The sequence below is a fragment of the Juglans regia genome, chromosome 10, assembly GCF_001411555.2.
Source record: "Juglans regia cultivar Chandler chromosome 10, Walnut 2.0, whole genome shotgun sequence".
Taxonomy (NCBI): Eukaryota; Viridiplantae; Streptophyta; class Magnoliopsida; order Fagales; family Juglandaceae; genus Juglans; species Juglans regia.
The window spans coordinates 34,035,921-34,055,051 of record NC_049910.1 but is presented as its reverse complement, the minus strand read 5'-3'; the positions used below and the strand labels follow the sequence as shown (position 1 = coordinate 34,055,051).

Below are 19,131 nucleotides of genomic sequence, written 5' to 3'. Positions count from 1 at the left end.
ATGCCTACATGTTTCCGCTTTCTCTTCTCTGATCTCTTAGTGTTGTTCCTTCTTTTACTCACTGCCTCTTTGTCTTCTCCGCATCCACTTTGTCATCAAGATGAGAGCTTAGCTCTTATGCAGTTCATGGATAGCTTTATCATAGACAATCATACTTTTCTGTCATCTTGCTATCCCAAGACTGCATCATGGAGGGTTGAAGCAGAGCATGGTAGATCAGATTGCTGCTCTTGGGATGGGGTTGAGTGCGACCCCCACACAGGTCATGTTATTGGCCTTGACCTTAGTGAAGGCTGTCTCCATGGTTCTATCAACTCCAACAGCAGCCTCTTCCGCCTTTCTCATCTTCTGAGCCTTAATCTTGCTTTTAATGACTTCAATTACTCTAAAATCCCATCTACAATTGGCAATCTTTCAAGGCTAACAAATCTTAATCTCAGCCTGTCTTTTGTTTCAGGAGAAGTCCCCTTAGAAGTTTCATACCTCTCCAAGTTGTCGTCTCTCGATCTATCTTACAATTATAATTTATTTTATATTGGAAGTCTAACAAGGTTAGTCCAAAACCTAACCTACCTCGAAGAGATTCTTCTTACTGGAGTCAACATATCGTCCAAAGTACCTGAAAGCTTGGCAAATCTGTCTTCTTTGAGGACTCTAAAGCTAGATGATTGTGGATTGTACGGGGAGTTCCCAATTCGAATATTTCAGCTCCCACAACTACGAGTCCTTAGGATAGCAAACAATGAAGATCTCACTGGTCAGTTGCCCGAATTTCATTCCAGCAATGTCCTTCAAGCTTTATCGCTTTATTACACAAACTTCTTTGGATCGATCCCAAATTCTCTCTGGAACCTTACCCAACTCACTGTTCTGTACCTCTCAAGGAACTCATTCGACGATTTGTCATGCCTCACCAAAGCTAGTTCTAATCACACTTTTCCACATTTACAATATCTAGGATTGTTTTCTCTCAACTTAACAAAGTTTCCGAATTTCCTACAAAACCAAAACAAACTTGTGCAGCTAGATTTATCAAAAAACAATATTCAAGGTATAATACCCAAATGGATGTTTAATGCAAGTAAAGAAAACCTTCAAGATTTATATCTTTCTAACAACTTTCTCACGGGCTTTGAAGATTCTCGAGATGTTCTTCCTTGGCCTAATCTACGAACGTTGGACCTCCAAAATAACAGGCTGCAAGGATCTCTTTCGATTTCTCAAATTCCACCATCTATTGAATATTTATATCTTTCCAACAACCTTCTCATAGGCTTTGAAAATTCTCGAGATGTTCTTCCCTGGCCTAATCTACAAAGGTTGGACCTCCAAAATAACTGGCTGCAAGGATCTCTCCCGATTCCACCACCATATGTCCAATATTATCGAGTCAAGAAAAATGCATTTACGGGAGAAATTTCACCGTTGTTTTGCAATCGAAGTTCACTTTATGTGCTTGATTTGTCCTATAACAATTTGAGTGGCAAGCTGCACCCATGTTTATGCAACTTAAGCCAGTCTTTGATAGCACTCGAATTACGAAGCAATAACATCAGTGGAACCATCCCAAATGCATGGGCAAAAGGGTGCAGGTTAAAGGTGATCCACTTGAATCACAACCAATTACAAGGTCAGCTTCCAAGATCATTGGCCAATTGTAAGGAGTTAGAGTTTCTTGATGTTGGTTACAATAAGATCCATGATACATTTCCCTTATGGTTAGGAAATCTTCCCGAGCTGAAGATTTTCATTCTTCGCTCTAATGGATTTTATGGTGCAATAAGAAATATCCAAATCAATTGCACACTCTCCAACTTGCATATCATCGATCTCTCCCACAACAATTTCTCTGGAGATTTGCCTGCAGAATGCTTCCAACATTGGAACGCCATGAAATTATTTGGTGCAGAAGTGTTTCAATACTTAGATTACAATTCTAGCATCCGTTACTCAATTACACTAACAACCAAGGGTATAGAGTTGGAGTATGCGAGGATCCAAGATGAACTCATAGTCATTGATTTATCATGCAACAGATTTGAAGGAGAAATTCCAGAAGTAGTGGGAAATCTAAAAGGACTACACATTCTCAATTTCTCCAACAATGCTCTCTCTGGTCGTATTCCATCCTCGTTGGCGAACTTGACAGGTCTAGAATCATTGGATCTTTCTCAAAATAAGTTGTTTGGAGAAATACCCCCACAACTCGCCCAACTCACTTTCCTGGAAATTTTTAAAGTGTTCAACAATTGTCTCACAGGTCCCATACCACATGGAAGTCAATTTGAGAGGTTTCCAAACAGTTCTTTTGATAGTAACCCAGGATTGTGTGGAATGCCATTGTCAAAAGCATGCGGAGATTCACTGCCTAAACCTCCAAATGAAGAAAATCAAGGTTTAGTGTCTCCATTTGAATTTGGGTGGAAAGTAGTTGCGATAGGGTACGGGTGTGGATTTGTAATAGGAATTGTTATTGGACAATGGGTGATTGCAAGGAAGCAAGATTGGTTTGTAAATACCTTTAGAATTAAGAAGTAGCAACAAACACGAGAATGAACAAGTAATATATTTAATATATATATATGTGTGTGTGTGTTTGCTGGCTTCTAGGATTGTAATTGTATCCATCATCGGATACAAATTTATATATAGCTATGAATATTGTTTTTTGAAATTTGAAAAAATACTATTTACTTTTCAAACATTATTTTATTATTTTTTTCTCTCCCCTATCTATTAAAATCAATTTTATAGAATTTATATTAATGATTTTGATACATAAAATTTGTATTAAGTTGATAGAACAAAATGGATGCTAATTGTAAAATATATATATATATATAAATAATTTGGAAACAAATAAAAAATAAAAAAAAATATTTTTTCATTTGGTTCAAAAATGCATAATCTAATGTGGGAGTTTTTCTTGATATGCAAAATCAATCTTTCAAAAATGTGATTTTGAATATGCATATAGAGAAATCAATGCTAGTGCTCCAGTCATTTTATTTCCATGAGTCTACTTCTGGTGTTTTCTTCAAAACCTCACTAGTGTACAACGATCCTTTTTGATAAGTAGTTTACATATAGCTTATGCTACGAGATTTTGTACATTCAACTATTACATATATGGTGCAAGGTTTCTTAATCGTTTAATTCGTATCAGTGTCTGTGTTAGTGTCGGTGTTAGCAATGTTCTTGGTATACATCGAGCAGGTGGTACATTCTCTTTGATTTAATTGTCTTGCCATCAGCTGCTGAAAAGAAGCACTCAAGAATCACGGTAAACTGGCTGTGGCATCCACTTGAGATGCAAGTTCAGTTTTCCTGATTTGGCTTCATCTAGCTGGAAGCACTCTTTGAATTCCCCTTCCAATATAGCCCTAGTTAGTGTCAAGATGCATCTCCCCATATAATCCTGCACATTATAAAAGCCGCCATAAGCAAAAGCATCTATAGTTGACACCAAACAAAAGCCAGAGCCAACAACGTTATTTTATTTTAATTGCAGAAAATCTATACCTTTCCAAATGTGTCGTGGTCCCAGACTTCAAGAATTAACATATCATGTACGTAATCCATCCTCAACAGCAAAGTCAAAAGTGATTCCAAACTGGATTCAAGCTCTCATTCACAACCTGAGAAACAAAGGAACTTGTAAGTGAATCTAAAGCTTGTGTAACTAGAGATGACTACTCCGTTCACAAGAATCTAAGACCAGAATGGGATACCCAAGGGGCCAGGATTCCACTAAAGATACTAAACAAATGCCCAAGGGAAAAACATAAAGGAAACAAGTGAAGGAAGATAAAATGGGCAACCAAGGTGTTACCCTAGTTTTGTTTCTCATTTCTGATTTCTTCAAAGTGATTACAACATAGGGATCGGCCTTCCCCAATAGATCCACCACTGGCAACTCTTCAGCAGATATCACAGTAACAGAAAGAACGCCTCTAACAATAACCTCATTTTTCTTCTGTATGACTCCTCTCTCATTTTCAATAGCTTCTGTTCCATTCACCCCACTTTTGAGAAACCTCTCTAATGAGGTCATTGAAAGATCTGGGGCAGAAGGGTTGGAATATCCATTCGCCATCCCAATAGGACAGTATAAAAGTTCCAAATGCACCTAAAGCACAAAGAAGAAAGTTAATATGGTTAACATAAATATAGAGTAATTCTAGATATAGTCATAGAGTATGCAAACCCCGCCCATTCCCTTTGAAAAAGAGTAGGTTCTTCTATTAAAAAATAATTTTTCATATGGATTTCAAATTTATCCATTTATTTTCAAAATGAGTACGCAGAGGGCTTGCACATTGTAGGACTTTAAATATCATTTCTCAATTGATAATTCTCCTACAACAAGAGGGCCCAACTGAGTTAAAGACGGACCCCACTATGCACACAAAGGAGTCAAATGTATAGATCATGAAGGTTGGTTTCTAGGATTTTAGACGCAGAAAGTGAGAGTGTGGCTACAAAGAATCTTCTAGAGATAAGAAGCTTTCATCTTTGAAACCTCACAGGGATGGCACTGTTGGTCAAACCATGATTGGCCTTTTTATTGAGACAAATTATTTCCAGACAATATACAAAATACTTCTTTGACACTTTATAAAGTCGGTCGATTTTTGTTATGCAAGTAAAGCCAACCAAACTTTCTTTTTTATATAAGTAAAAGCCAGCTACTTTTTTTAGAAGTCCAAAGGGACACTAGGCATATATCTTGTACACGAGAAATCACCCCAGTAGGAAGAAGGAAAACAATAAAGAGTAATATCTTAGGCCTCAATAAAAAAAATATAAAATAAAATAAAACTTAAGAGAATATTGAAGCCTCTATGGCAAAAAGAAGTTTAAATTAATATCAGTGGACTATTCTCAACCAGATAAAGAGGGGGTGGGTGTTCTTTTTTTCTATTTTTCTTTTTTGAGGGGGAAGGGGAAATGGATGTTAGAGAAGGAAAAAAAAAAACAGTGATGAAATTAACATGAATGGGACAAGATGCAATCTTATAAATCTCATCCTCAGCCAACTCAAACCAACCAGTGGACTCATAGCATTTTGGGTACCTCTGCCATCCCAGGTTGAGCCAATTCCATTAGTGATTATATTAAAGTCTTCAGCGGTCAACCCCAACACAATCATTTTAGAATTAATCACCCTCGAGGCAACCAAGCAGGTTTCCATTTGGATATGTTTCCAACATTTGACAAGCTTTGGGTTTTTCAAGAATTTATTGCTAGGACTAGAAGACATGTTGGCAAGATTATCCTCCATCCCAGAAAGCACTTACAGTGTGGATGCAGGAAGTAACCTTCTTTTTTTCTTTTTTGACAAGGGAAGTAACCTTCTTTTAAGAAGAAGAACATAAAACATTGTAGGTTATTTAACATAGCACGGGTGGCAGATAGAAACTGCAATCTCTCAAAGTTAGGTATAACAAATAATTGCCAACCGAAAAATAAAGATACTAGTGGTGCGTACAGGGTGAGTTTGTAGAAGTTCATTAGAAAAGGATGGGGGTTTTTTCAAATCATATTAGATTGAAGGTGGGAGATGAGAATAGGAGACTTTTCTGGCATGACTTGTGGTATGGGGATTCTTTACTTTAGCTGGACTTTCCCTCTCTTTCCAGAATTGCAAGGGATCAAAATGCAGCCATAGGAAAGTCTTTCTGTTGCATTGACAATAATATTCAGTAGAATGTTATCTTTATCAGGGATGTTAATGACTGGGAAATGGATGATGTTAAGGCTTTTCTAGAGTGTTGCATATCAAACTTGTGAATAGCTGTATGACTCTTCCAAAGTGAAAGGAATAGCTTACAAGAATATTGAGGTTTTTTTTTTCTCAGAATGGAACTGGTTTAAGAAGGCTTCCAAAATTTACAATCTTCTAGCAGATAAGTAATCTAGTCATAAAAAAAAAAATTCTATTAAAATAAATTAATAAATTGACATGGATTCATTGAATACAGTAGATTTATTTTACAATAAAAATAACTTTATAATCTAATATTATATCGTATCAAAGCATGTTAGTTTTTAAATTTATTTTTGTAGAATCTCTATAACATTTCTTCAATTGAAATTTTTTATTCATCATCTTCACACAACACACACCATACTTATTTTTATTTTTTTCTTTTATCATATGTGTAGTGTATGAATGATTAGTAGAAGAATTCAATTGGTTTAAGATATATAAAACCAAAATAGATTTAAAAAAAAAAAAAAAAAAATATGGTGTGTGGTGTGTGGTGTATATGGATGATGAATAGAAAAGCCTTTCTCAATTAATATACAACGATATTTTGTCATAGATCAACATTAGAATTATTGATGCTATTTTGTTTATATATATATATATATATATAATTAGTTAACAATGATATTCCAACATTTCTTCTAAGCTATAATTAATGCAAGTCTCCCATGGTCTCTATCTTCTAAAATGCGTTAGAACTTTCCAAGTCTTCTCTTCTTATCCTTGACTTTTCGAAAGGAAAATAAGCATCATTTTGACGCTATGACGACTATGACTATCAGAGAAGAAAGTTCAGTATGGCACTTTTTTATTTGTCTTTTGGCCACAATGCATTGCATTACCAAGTTGCAGAGTATATGGGGAATTCCCCAAGCACACACAAGTTCTCTATTAAGTTATAATTTTTTCAATCTATCACAGACTGATTATCTCATGAATTTATTTCAACTTTCTCACACGATTTGCAAATTCCTGGGATGTTTTAAAATTTTCTAATTTAGAAAATATTAGACCTTGGTCATGTTAAGATATAAAATAAATAATAAAATCTAACTATTCCAATCAGCTTAAGATTTTAGGATTAGTTGGGATTTTACATAGTATCAAATAAATCATCACTAATCTCAAAAGCTTCAGTTGATAGGGGACCTTGAGAATAATAGTCTACAATGATCATTCTCGATTCCTCTACTTCTACCGTCTATTTGGGGTTTATATCTTTCTAACACCTTCCACACAAAATTTGAAAATTTTCGACATAGTTCTTCCCAAACCTAATCTACAAGAATTAGACCTTGAAAATAATTGCATGCAAAGACCTCTCTCTCCCAATTTCCATCACCATCTATTTGACTACACATTCTCATTTTTTCCAACAATAATGCTCTCTCCAATCATATTCCATCATTGTTGGAGACCTTGACAAAAATAGAATCATTGGATCTTTCTCAAAACAAGTTCTTTGGAAAAATATCCCACAACTAACCCAACTTGCTTTCTTGACAACTTGTTCAACAATCTTCTCACAAGTCCAACACTGCATGGAAATCAATTTGAGAAAGTTTCCGAACAATTCATTTGATGGCAATCTAATATATGGTACAATTAATTTGTAAAAGGCCTTAGGAAAGAATTAAGTAGCAACAATTAACTCGAGAATGGATAATTATATATGGAATTAATTTCTAGTAGCATGTTATTTTATAATTGAACTTTTAAGTATTATGAATTAGAACAAATATTTTTCATTGGAACAAAACGGGTTCCAACTCAAAAGGTACAGACCTTTTCTAGATTAAAATCCTCGGAATTGAGAGAAAAATGAAGTGGATCATACAATCATCTAATGCTACTTTATAGAGATGATAAAATGGTCATGAATATCATTCCTCTTAAAATTGTATTTAATCCTTTCTTTTATTTAATTTTGTAAGGAGCGCTAAGATGTAAAGTGAACATTCCCACAAAAAAATAAGTTTAAATTGTATTAATGCTGTCAATACTCACAAAGAATAAGGCCTGGTTTGTTTTCTCATTTCATCTCATCACATCTCATCATTACAAGTTTTTCAATCTTTCAAACAAAACATAAATAGCAATTCAACCCTTCCAATTCTAAGAACAAAAATTATATTAAAAAATTATATTCTAACAATGTATATTTTAATTTTATAATATTTTTATTCAACTTTTATAATCAAACAAAGCCTAATCTATTTACAAACTTAATTGTTGACACCAAAAACATTGCTGATATCGAAGCCTGCAGACACATTAGCTTGCATAGAAAACCATCAGTATTTTGAGTATTTTTATGAATACAATAATCCCATAAAAAATGGAGTGTTGCATATCAAGCTTGTAAATAGCTGTATGACTCTTCTAAAGTGAAAGGAATTGCTTAATACAATATTGAGGTTTTTTTTGTCAGAATGAAATTGGGTTAAGATGGCTTCCAAAATTTATTAGAGAAAGGTTTGGTTTACACATGAATCTTACAAAATAAAGCTTATAAGTTAAAATAGTTTGATATGTCATGTAAGATTTTACAATATTTTTTTATTATAAAATAGATATGATATATCACATGAAGCCAAATTAATGTGTAAACTTACTATTATATATTTTAGTGGCACATGGCACTACCATGCAAATTATATGTTTTGCAATATGTTTGTTTGGAAATGAAGGAGTCGTAGAAATATTACTCCTTTCTAATAGGCTCTTTTGACGAGTATATCTGTGACTGCTTAGAATATTTCAGTACATCTGTAAATAGTAGTGAAATTATTTAACTTATGATGTTTTATTGGATTTTGAGAAATTAGAGAAAAAAATTGAATCAAAATATAATTACAAACTTTAAAAATTGTTTGAATATTATTTTTGTTCCCTAAATGTATGTATGCATGTATGTATGCATGCCCAAACTATAACAATACTCTTTTATATGTACAGAGATTTTGATATCACGATCAGAATTAAAGAGATTTTTAAAAGGAATGCGTGTTTGACTGATCATATCAAAGTAATTTGTTAATCCTTGTCGTGAGTAGTTGTATGTTTCTTTCCTTTCTTTTCCACAAGAAGTAGTTATCAAGTAATTTCCAAGTCATTTCGTCTTCTTGTCGGCATATTAAATTGTAAGTTGATAATTTTTCTTGTTTAAATCTCAGGTCTTGGAAGAGATATTGAATGATCTCTTTGTTAGTTATTACATGTCTCCCATGATATCTTATTTATGGTAGAATTTCTAATTACACATAAATATTATTTTTTATTAATATATTAATAACTATTACTCAATCATTAGTGGAACTCACCCATTTATCAAAGTGTTCTTCTACACCCACACATGGGGGATCCTGACTGGATGCCGCCCAATGTGTTTCCTTTTTTTTTTCATGCATTTGTTTTATCATTTTTTAAATATTTTTTTTAAATCACAACATCAATAAAAATTACTTACTTAATCATTAAGTAAAATAAAAATAAAAATCCAGTCAGGATCTTAGTTGGGAATACCAAGTTGTGGTTTTAATATTTTCCTTTATCAAATTCTAAAAAGTTAAAACTATCTCATTTCATCTCGTTAAACAAACGTATACTTTTTTATAAATTATATAATCTCATCTTAACTCAAAAAATATCACTACTATTTAAAATATCTTATCTTAACTATGTATCCCAACCGGGCGTTACTTACTTACTACTGTCTCCGTTTGAGTTTTGTTGGAAATTAAGTAGTTGTGATTGGCTATGGATGATGTGCGTTCATAATAGGACTTGTCATTGGACAAAGGGTGACCGCAAGGAAAAGCAGCATGCATTGGTTTGTAAAAGACCTTCGCAAAGAAGTTATAATTAAGAACATTTTAAATGCATGGCTTGAAAAAAACTAAATATTGTTTTAAAAACACAAGAAATTTAAAATGAATCAAAATTATTAAGCTGATCTCCACACAAAAAGGCCGTTTTCATTTCAAAACAAATGAAAATATAAGATCTCGTCGGTATTAACGAAACCAAGAAGTCAGTATATCCAAACTATATATATATATATATATATATATATATATATATAAGAAAATGCTTTTTCCATCCACCGCTATTAAATCAAGATCAGAATTAAATAAAAAATTAAAATGATTATCAGACTCTAGCTAGCTAGCTATTCCTTGACTTCAGTCTTCAAGTTTCCTTTCTTTTCCACAACAAATTAATTATAAAGTTTCCTACCCACTACTCCAGTACTTGCTTCATTGCTTGCTTGAGCACTGCTAATTACTATATAAATAAAGAGCCCTTCGCTTCTTCTTCTCTCACTATCTCATCAACACTCTTAAAACATTATTAGTCCGAAACCATGCCTACGTGTTTCCGCTTTCTCTTCTCTGATCTCTTAGTGTTGTTCCTTCTTTTACTCACTGCCTCTTTGTCTTCTCCGCAGCCACTTTGTCATCAAGATGAGAGCTTAGCTCTGATGCAGTTCATGGATAGCTTTATCATAGACAATCATACTTTTCTGTCATCTTGCTATCCCAAGACTGCATCATGGAGGGTTGAAGCAGAGCATGGTAGAGCAGATTGCTGCTCTTGGGATGGGGTTGAGTGCGACCCACACACAGGTCATGTTATTGGCCTTGACCTTAGTGACGGCTGTCTCTATGGTTCTATCAACTCCAACAGCAGCCTCTTCCGCCTTTCTCATCTTCTGAGCCTTAATCTTGCTTTTAATTACTTCAATTACTCTAAAATCCCATCTACAATTGGCAATCTTTCAAGGCTAACATATCTTAATCTCAGCCAGTCTTATGTTTCAGGAGACGTCCCCTCTGAAGTTTCATGCCTCTCCAAATTGTCATCTCTCGATCTGTCTTACAATGATGATTTAAATATTGGAAGTCTCACAAGGTTAGTCCAAAACCTAACCTGCCTCGAAGAGATTCTTCTTTCTGGAGTCAACATCTCGTCCAGTGTACCTGAAAGCTTGGCAAATCTGTCTTCTTTGAGGACTCTAAGGCTAGGTAGTTGTGGATTGTACGGGGAGTTCCCAATTCGAATATTTCAGCTGCCACAACTACGAGTCCTTATAATAGCAAACAATGAAGATCTCACTGGTCAGTTGCCCGAATTTCATTCCAGCAATGTCCTTCAAGCTTTATCGCTTTATCACACAAACTTCTCTGGATCGATCCCAAATTCTCTCTGGAACCTTACCCAACTCACTGTTCTGTACCTCTCAAGGAACTCATTCGACGATTTGTCATGCCTCACCAAAGCTAGTTCTAATCACACTTTTCCACATTTACAATATCTAGGATTGTTTTCTCTCAACTTAACAAAGTTCCCAAATTTCCTACGAAACCAAAACAAACTTGTGCTGCTAGATCTATCAGGAAACAATATTCAAGGTATAATACCCAAATGGATGTTTCATGCAAGTAAAGAAAACCTTCAATATTTATATCTTTTTAACAACCTTCTCACAGGCTTTAAAAATTCTCGAGATGTTCTTCGCTTGCCTAATCTACGAATGTTGCACCTCCACAATAACATGCTGCAAGGATCTCTCCTGATTTCTCAAATTCCACCATCTATTCAAGATTTAGATCTTTCCAACAACTTTCTCACAGGCTTCGAAAATTCTCGAGATGTTCTTCCCTTGCCTAATCTACGAATGTTGGACCTCGAAAATAACAGGCTGCAAGGATCTCTCCCGATTCCACCACCATCTATTCAATATTTATATCTTTCCAACAACTTTCTCACAGGCTTTGAAAATTCTCGAGATGTTCTTCATTGGCCTAATCTACGAGTGTTGGACCTCCGCAATAACAGGCTGCAAGGATCTCTCCCGATTTCTCAAATTCCACCATCTATTCAATATTTATATCTTTCCAACAACTTTCTTACAGGCTTTGAAAATTCTCGAGATGTTCTTCCCTTGCCTAATCTACGAATGTTGGACATCCAAAATAACAAGCTGCAAGGATCTCTCCCGATTCCACCACCATATGTCCAATTTTATAGAGTCAATAAAAATGCATTTACGGGAGAAATTTCACCGTTGTTTTGCAATTTGCGTTCACTTGTTGATCTTGATTTGTCCTATAACAATTTGAGCGGCAAGCTACACCCATGTTTCTGCAACTTAAGCCAGTCTTTGATAGTATTCGAACTACGAAGCAATAACATTGGTGGAACCATCCCAAATGCATGGGCAAAAGGGTGCAGTTTAAAGGTGATGAACTTGAATCACAATCAATTACAAGGTCGGCTCCCAAGATCATTGGCCAATTGTAAGGAGTTAGAGTATCTTGATGTTGGTTACAATAAGATCCATGATACCTTTCCCTTGTGGTTAGGAACTCTTCCCGAGCTGAAGATTTTCATTCTTCGCTCTAATGGATTTTACGGTGCAATAAGAAATATCCAAATCAATTGCACACTCTCCAATTTGCATATCATCGATCTCTCCCACAACAATTTCTCTGGAGATTTGCCCGCAGAATGCTTCCAACAGTGGAACGCCATGAAATTATTCGGTGCAAAAAAGTTGCAATACATGATGGATGACTATGTTGGCATCCTTTACTCAATTTCACTAACAGCCAAGGGTATAGAGTTGGAGTATGAGAGGATCCAAGATGAACTCATAGTCATTGATTTATCATGCAACAGATTTGAAGGAGAAATTCCAGAAGTAGTGGGAAGTCTAAAAGGACTACACATTCTCAATTTCTCCAACAATGCTCTCTCCGGTCATATCCCATCATCGTTGGCGAACTTGACAGGTCTAGAATCATTGGATCTTTCTCAAAATAAGTTGTTTGGAGAAATACCCCCACAACTCGCCCAACTCACTTTCCTGGAAATTTTTAAAGTGTTCAACAATTGTCTCATAGGTCCCATACCACATGGAAGTCAATTTGAGAGGTTTCCGAACAGTTCTTTCGATGGTAACCCAGGATTGTGTGGAAGCCCATTGTCAAAAGCATGTGGAGATTCATTGCCTAAACCTCCAAATGAAGGAAATCAAGGTTTAGTGTCTCCATTTGAATTTGGGTGGAAAGTAGTTGCGATCGGGTACGGGTGTGGATTTGTAATAGGAATTGTTATTGGACAATGGGTGATTGCAAGGAAGCAAGATTGGTTTGTAAATATCTTTAGAATTAAGAAGTAGCAACAAACTCGAGAGTGAATTAGTAATATATTTAATATATATGTGTGTGTGCGTGCGGGCTTCTAGGATTGTAATTGTATCCACCCATCGGACACAAATTTATGTATAGCTATAATTAGTATTTCTTTAAATTTGAAAAATTACTATTTACTCTTCAAATATTATTTTACTATTTTTTCTCTCTCCTATCCATTAAAATCAATTTTGTAGAATTTATATTAAGATGATTTTGATGAAACATAAAATTTGTATTAAGTTGATAATACAAAGTGGATGCTAATTGTAAAATATATATAAAAAATTAATTTGGAAACAAATAAAGAATAAAAAAATAATAATATTTTCTAATTATTTGGTTAAGAATGCATAATTTAATGTGGGAGTTTTTCTTGATATGCAAAATCAATCTTTCAATGATGTGATTTTGAAGATACTGAAGATGCATATAGAGAAATCAATGCTAGTGCTCTAGTCATTTATTTCCATAAGTCTACTTATGTTTTCTTCAAAACCTCACTAGTGTACAACTAGCCTTTTTGATAAGTAGTTTACATATAACTTATGCTACGAGATTTTGTACATTCAACTATTAGATATATGGTGCAAGGTTTCTTAATCGTTTAATTCGTATCAGTGTCGGTGTTAGCAATGTTCTTGGTATACATCGAGCAGGTGGTACCTTCTCTTTGATTTAATTGTCTTGCCATCAGCTGCTGAAAAGAAGCACTCAAGAATCACGGTAAACAGGCTGTGGCATCCACTTGAGATGCAAGTTCAGTTTTCCTGATTTGGCTTCATCTAGCTGGAAGCACTCTTTGAATTCCCCTTCCAATATAGCCCTAGTTAGTGTCAAGATGCATCTCCCCATATAATCCTGCACATTATAAAAGCGGCCATAAGTAAAAGCATCTATAGTTGACACCAAACAAAAGCCAGAGCCAACAACGTTATTTTATTTTAATTGCAGAAAATCTATACCTTTCCAAATGTGTCGTGCTCCCAGACTTCAAGAATTAACATATCATGTAATCCATCTGCAACAACAAAGTCAAAAGTTTGATTCCAAACTGGATTCAAGGTCTCATTCACAACCTGAGAAACAAAGGAACTTGTAAGTGAATCTAAAGCCTGTGTAACTAGAGATGACTCTACTCCGTTCACAAGAATCTAAGACCAGAATGGGATACCCAAGGGGCCAGGATTCCACTAAAGATACTAAACAAATGCCCAAGGGAAAAACATAAAGGAAACAAGTTAAGGAAGATAAAATGGGCAACCAAGGTGTTACCCTAGTTTTGTTTCTCATTTCTGATTTCTTCAAAGTGATTACAACATAGGGATCGGCCTTCCCCAATAGATCCACCGCTGGCAACTCTTCAGCAAATATCACAATAACAGAAAGAACGTCTCTAACAATAACCTCATTTTTCTTCTGTATGACTCCTCTCTCATTTTCAATAGCTTCTGTTCCATTCACCCCACTTTTGAGAAACCTCTCTAATGAGGTCATTGAAAGATCTGGGGCAAAAGGGTTGGAATATCCATTCGCCATCGCAGTAGGACAGTATAAAAGTTCCAAATGCACCTAAAGCACAAAGAAGAAAGTTAATATGGTTAACATAAACATAGAGTAATTCTAGATATAGTCATAGAGTGTGCAAACCCCGCCCATTCCCTTTGAAAAAGAGTAGGGCCTACTATTAAAAAATGATTTTTCATATAGATTTGAGATTTATCCATTTTTTTTCAAAAAGAGTGCGCAGAGGGCTTGCACATTGTAGGACTTTAAATATCATTTCTCAATTGATAATTCTCCTACAACAAAAGGGCCCAACTGAGTTAAAGAGGGGCCCCACTATGCACACAAAGGAGTCAATTGTATAGATCATGAAGGTTGGTTTCTAGGATTTTAGACAGAGAAAGTGAGTGTGGCTACAAAGAATCTTCTAGAGATAAGAAGCTTTCATCTTTGAAACCTCACAGGGATGGCACTGCTGGTCAAACCATGATTGGCCTTTTTTATTTATACAGAAATTATTTCCAGACAATATACAAAATACTTCTTTGACACCTTATAAAGTCGGTCGATTTTTGTTATGCAAGTAAAGCCAACCAAACTCTCTTTTTTATACAAGTAAAAGCCAGCTGATTTTTTTAGAAGTCCAAAGGGACACTAGGCATATATCTTGTACACGAGAAATCACCCCAGTAGGAAGAAGGAAAACAATAAAGAGTAATATCTGAGGCCTCAATAAAAAAAAATCTAAAATAAAATAAAACTTAAGAGAATATTGAAGCCTATATGGCAAAAAGAAGTTTAAATTAATATGGACTATTCTCAACCAGATAAAGAGGGGTGGGTGTTCTTTTTTCTTTTTTGAGGGGGAAGGGGAAATGGATGTTAGAGAAGGAAAAAAAAAAAAACAGTGAAGAAATTAACATGAATGGGACAAGATGCAATCTTATAAATCTCATCCTCAGCCAACTCAAACCAACCAGTGGACTCATAGCATTTTGGGTACCTCTGCCATCCTAGGTTGAGCCAATTCCATTAGTGATTATATTAAAGTCTTTAGCGGTCAACCCCAACACAATCATTTTAGAATTAATCACCCTCGAGGCAACCAAGCAGGTTTCCATTTGGATATGTTTCCAACATTTGACAAGCTTTTGGTTTTTCAAGAATTTATTGCTAGGACTAGAAGACAGGTTGGTAAGATTATCCTCCATCCCAGAAAGCACTTACAGTGTGGATGCAGGAAGTAACCTTCTTTTTTTCTTTTTTGACAAGGGAAGTAACCTTCTTTTAAGAAGAAGAACATAAAACATTGTAGGTTATTTAATATAGCACGGGTGGCAGACAGAAACTGCAATCTCTCAAAGTTAGGTATAACAAATAATTGCCAACCGAAAAATAAAGATACTAGTGGTGCGTACGGGGTGAGTTTGTAGAAGTTCATTAGAAAAGGATGGGGGTTTTTTCAAATCATATTAGATTGAAGGTGGGAGATGAGAATAGGAGACTTTTCTGGCATTACTTGTGGTGTGGGGATTCTTTACTTTAGCTGGACTTTCCCTCTCTTTCCAGAATTGCAACGGATCAAAATGCAGCCATAAGAAAGTCTTTCTGTTGCATTGACAATAATATTCAGTAGAATGTTATCTTTATCAGGGATGTTAATGACTGGGAAATGGATGATGTTAAGGCTTTTCTAGAAAGAATTTATAGCTCAAAGTTGATGCTAGGTAGGGAGGACAGCATGCGGTGGATTCCTACAGAAAATTCTAAGTTCTCAATCTCCTCTTTTTACAGAATATTAACCAATCACAAGAGTTGTAAATTTCCCTGAAAGTACATATGGAAAGTGAAAGTTCCTTCCAAGGTTGATTTTTTCTATTGGGTGGTATCCTTGGGCAAAGTGTTGACAACTGAAAATCTATTTTTTTTAATAAGTAAAAAGAAATATATTAAGTCATGAAAATAGGCAAGGCCAGAGTATACAGGGCAACAACTAAAAACTGAAAATCTTAGAAGGAGATGTATGTACATTGTTGATTGGTGTATCATGTGCAAGAAGGATGGAGAATATGTTAATAACCTATTTCTTCATTATGAAGTGGCCAGGTTCTTGTGGAATGAGGTTTTGAATCGGACTGATTTAGTTTGAGTAATGCCCAAGGAACTGGTGGATTTATTGTTAGGGTGGAAGAGTTTGAAGGGTTGCAAGAATGTGATTCGTGTTTGGAAGATGATTCCTTCTTGTCTCATGTGGTGCATATGGCTTGAAAGGAATAGGAGATGCTTCAAAGACAAAGAATGTTCATTGGGAGAACTTAGGGATTTTTTCATTAGTACTTTGAGTTTGTGGGCTAAAGCTTTTGTAATGGAAGATAATTTCCAAATATGTTTTAGTTTTCCTTTCGTTTGTGGAAAGTAGTAGGTATTTCCTTTGTATACGTCCTGTGCACTTGGATTTTTGCTTATTTCTTGGGAATAAAATCTTTTATTACTTATAAAAAAACAAACATAATGATCAAAAGAAAGGATTTATCTTCTCACCTGCCCCCTGTTTTTATTGTCTCTATGGACCTCCAAATCTTTTTTTTAAGAAGAGGACGGTACCTCAATTTTATTGATTGTCCTCACTTGTGGCGGAGGAAAATCGTGATTACAAACACGACACCTGGGAGGTACATATAATCTATGAAATTCAGAAACTAGACATCAAAACCATTATATTCATATAGTCCAAGTACACAGCCAAAATAAAGACACTTAACCTAAATTAGAACGAACCAAAAATATGGTAACCTGTAAGAAAACCAAGCACAGAAGAAAAAAAACCAAGCAAATCAAGCGAAACTTACTAGGCACAAAGCCTTTTGAGACCCTCAGGTAGGGCATACCTAATTTATCCATGTAGAGAAAACCCCTCAACGGGCAAGGCAAAGTCTGATTTTCAAACCAGTTGGAGTTCAAACCCTCAGCCCTACACTTAGTTAAAAAATCAGCCACAATATTTCCTTCACGAAAAATATGATTCACAGTATACTCCAGGCTATTAAGATATTCATGTAAATCATCCCAAAAATCTTCTAAATACCAGATAGGACAATTGTCCTTAGTAATCCAATTAACCTCCAGTTGGGAATCAATCTCTATTTGAACACAATAAAACTAAGAGCATGACACCTTCGAATGCCTTCCAATAAGATACTGTTTTCGACAAAATTATTAGTTCCAGGGCTAGGGGAATAGAGTAAGCCAGAAGTAACCTACCATTATCATCCCGAATAACACCTCCAGCACCAGAGGCACCTGGGTTCCCGAAACTACTACCATTAGTATTGAGTTTAACCCAGCCCTATTGGGGCCGATGTCATCTATCCACCCGAACCCTTTTAGGCTCTTGAAACAAAATTGGAATATCCAGTCTTTTCAGAATATAAATATCTTGGGAGAAACAGAATGTATTTTCATAATCTGGTCCATGATACGATAGAGCCATAATTTAATAGCGTGCCAAACTGACTTTGCCACATGAACCTTATCCTCGTATCGGCCTTTACAGCACTTCTCCCAAAGTTTTCAGGTTATAATAGAAGGAAGAAGACCAAAAATAATTCTAATTTGTGAAGACCTGCTTGCACAGCGAAACCAAAAATTAGTTTGTTCCTTCCAAGTGTGGAAATAGGCCATATGAACCCCTAATTGTGTGGCTGCTAGGCGCCAAATGTGTCTAGCAAAAAATCCCCTCGCAAAGCACACGATTCAAGTCCTCAATATGACCCTTTTGACAACAATTACATTTGGAAGCCATTGAAATACCCACAATCTTAATATTCTCATCAACATTAAGGCAATTATTAGTAGCCTTCCACATCATTATGGTAATCTTCTTAAGGAGATTAGTATGTCATATCCACTAAGCCCAAGGTAAAGGAGGCACCCGGACCCTAATACAATCATAAGTGCTCTTAGTAGTAAAATTGCCCTCATTGTCTTTCAACCAAACAAGCACATCTTGACCCTCCTTCTGTCTAGCCAAAAAGTCATACAGAGTCTTGGCTTTGTAATGGCCCACTAAGCTGTTCAGAAGAGAGATATCCCACTCATTCTCGATGCGACAGTATTTATCTTAATCAAAGGGTGAGCAAAAACAGGAAATTGACCATTGAAGGGACCTCCCTCATCCTAATTGTCATACCTGAAGGAGATATTACCCTCTTTCACAACCCATTCGGAACTATTTATCACCTCTGAAATAATGTGGACAATCGATTTTCAAAAGCGGGCACCTTTTGTAGGCTCCAGGAGGGATAAATGACTTCTTTTAACATATTTACCTTTGAAGAAATCCACCCGAAGAGAGTTGCCCTTAATAAGATTCCAGGCAAGTTTCATGTTTAAAGCTCTCTACACCTCTCCAAAGTCCCTAATACCCAATCCACCTTCATCCATGGAAGTACAGATATTCTTCCAAGAGATCCATTTATTCAAGCTTATTCAAAGAAGGAGCTCAAAAGCTTATTCATGCTTAGAATCACCACTTTGGATACATCTAAAACAGTAAGAAGATGGGTGGCCATGCTAGATAAAACGTGACGCAAAAGAATAGTTCTACCACCAGCAGAGAGTATTTTTATCTTCTAGCCCGCAATCTTTGTATTC

At 35.4% G+C, this 19,131-nt stretch overlaps 3 protein-coding genes across 3 annotated transcripts; 2 read left to right on the top strand and 1 right to left on the bottom strand.

The window, feature by feature from the left end:
- LOC109021231 (receptor-like protein 6) lies at positions 1-2,538 on the top strand. The gene has a single exon (XM_019003827.2). It carries the CDS (start codon positions 1-3, stop codon positions 2,536-2,538), a length of 2,538 nt encoding a protein of 845 aa, XP_018859372.1.
- Positions 2,539-10,124: 7,586 nt separating this feature from the next.
- On the top strand, positions 10,125-13,012 carry LOC108980550 (receptor-like protein 6). Its single transcript, XM_018951498.2, has one exon. It carries the CDS (start codon positions 10,140-10,142, stop codon positions 12,957-12,959), a length of 2,820 nt encoding a protein of 939 aa, XP_018807043.1. The 5' UTR covers positions 10,125-10,139; the 3' UTR covers positions 12,960-13,012.
- Positions 13,013-13,592: 580 nt separating this feature from the next.
- Positions 13,593-17,055, bottom strand: LOC108980551 (synaptotagmin-5-like). The gene is made up of 4 exons (XM_018951499.2): positions 17,020-17,055; positions 14,248-14,544; positions 13,938-14,051; positions 13,593-13,833 (listed from the first exon to the last, which is right to left on the bottom strand). The coding sequence occupies exons 2-4, from the start codon at positions 14,509-14,511 to the stop codon at positions 13,687-13,689; spliced, it is 525 nt and encodes a 174-aa protein (XP_018807044.1). The 5' UTR covers positions 14,512-14,544; positions 17,020-17,055; the 3' UTR covers positions 13,593-13,686.
- Between the last annotated feature and the right edge of the window lie 2,076 nt (positions 17,056-19,131).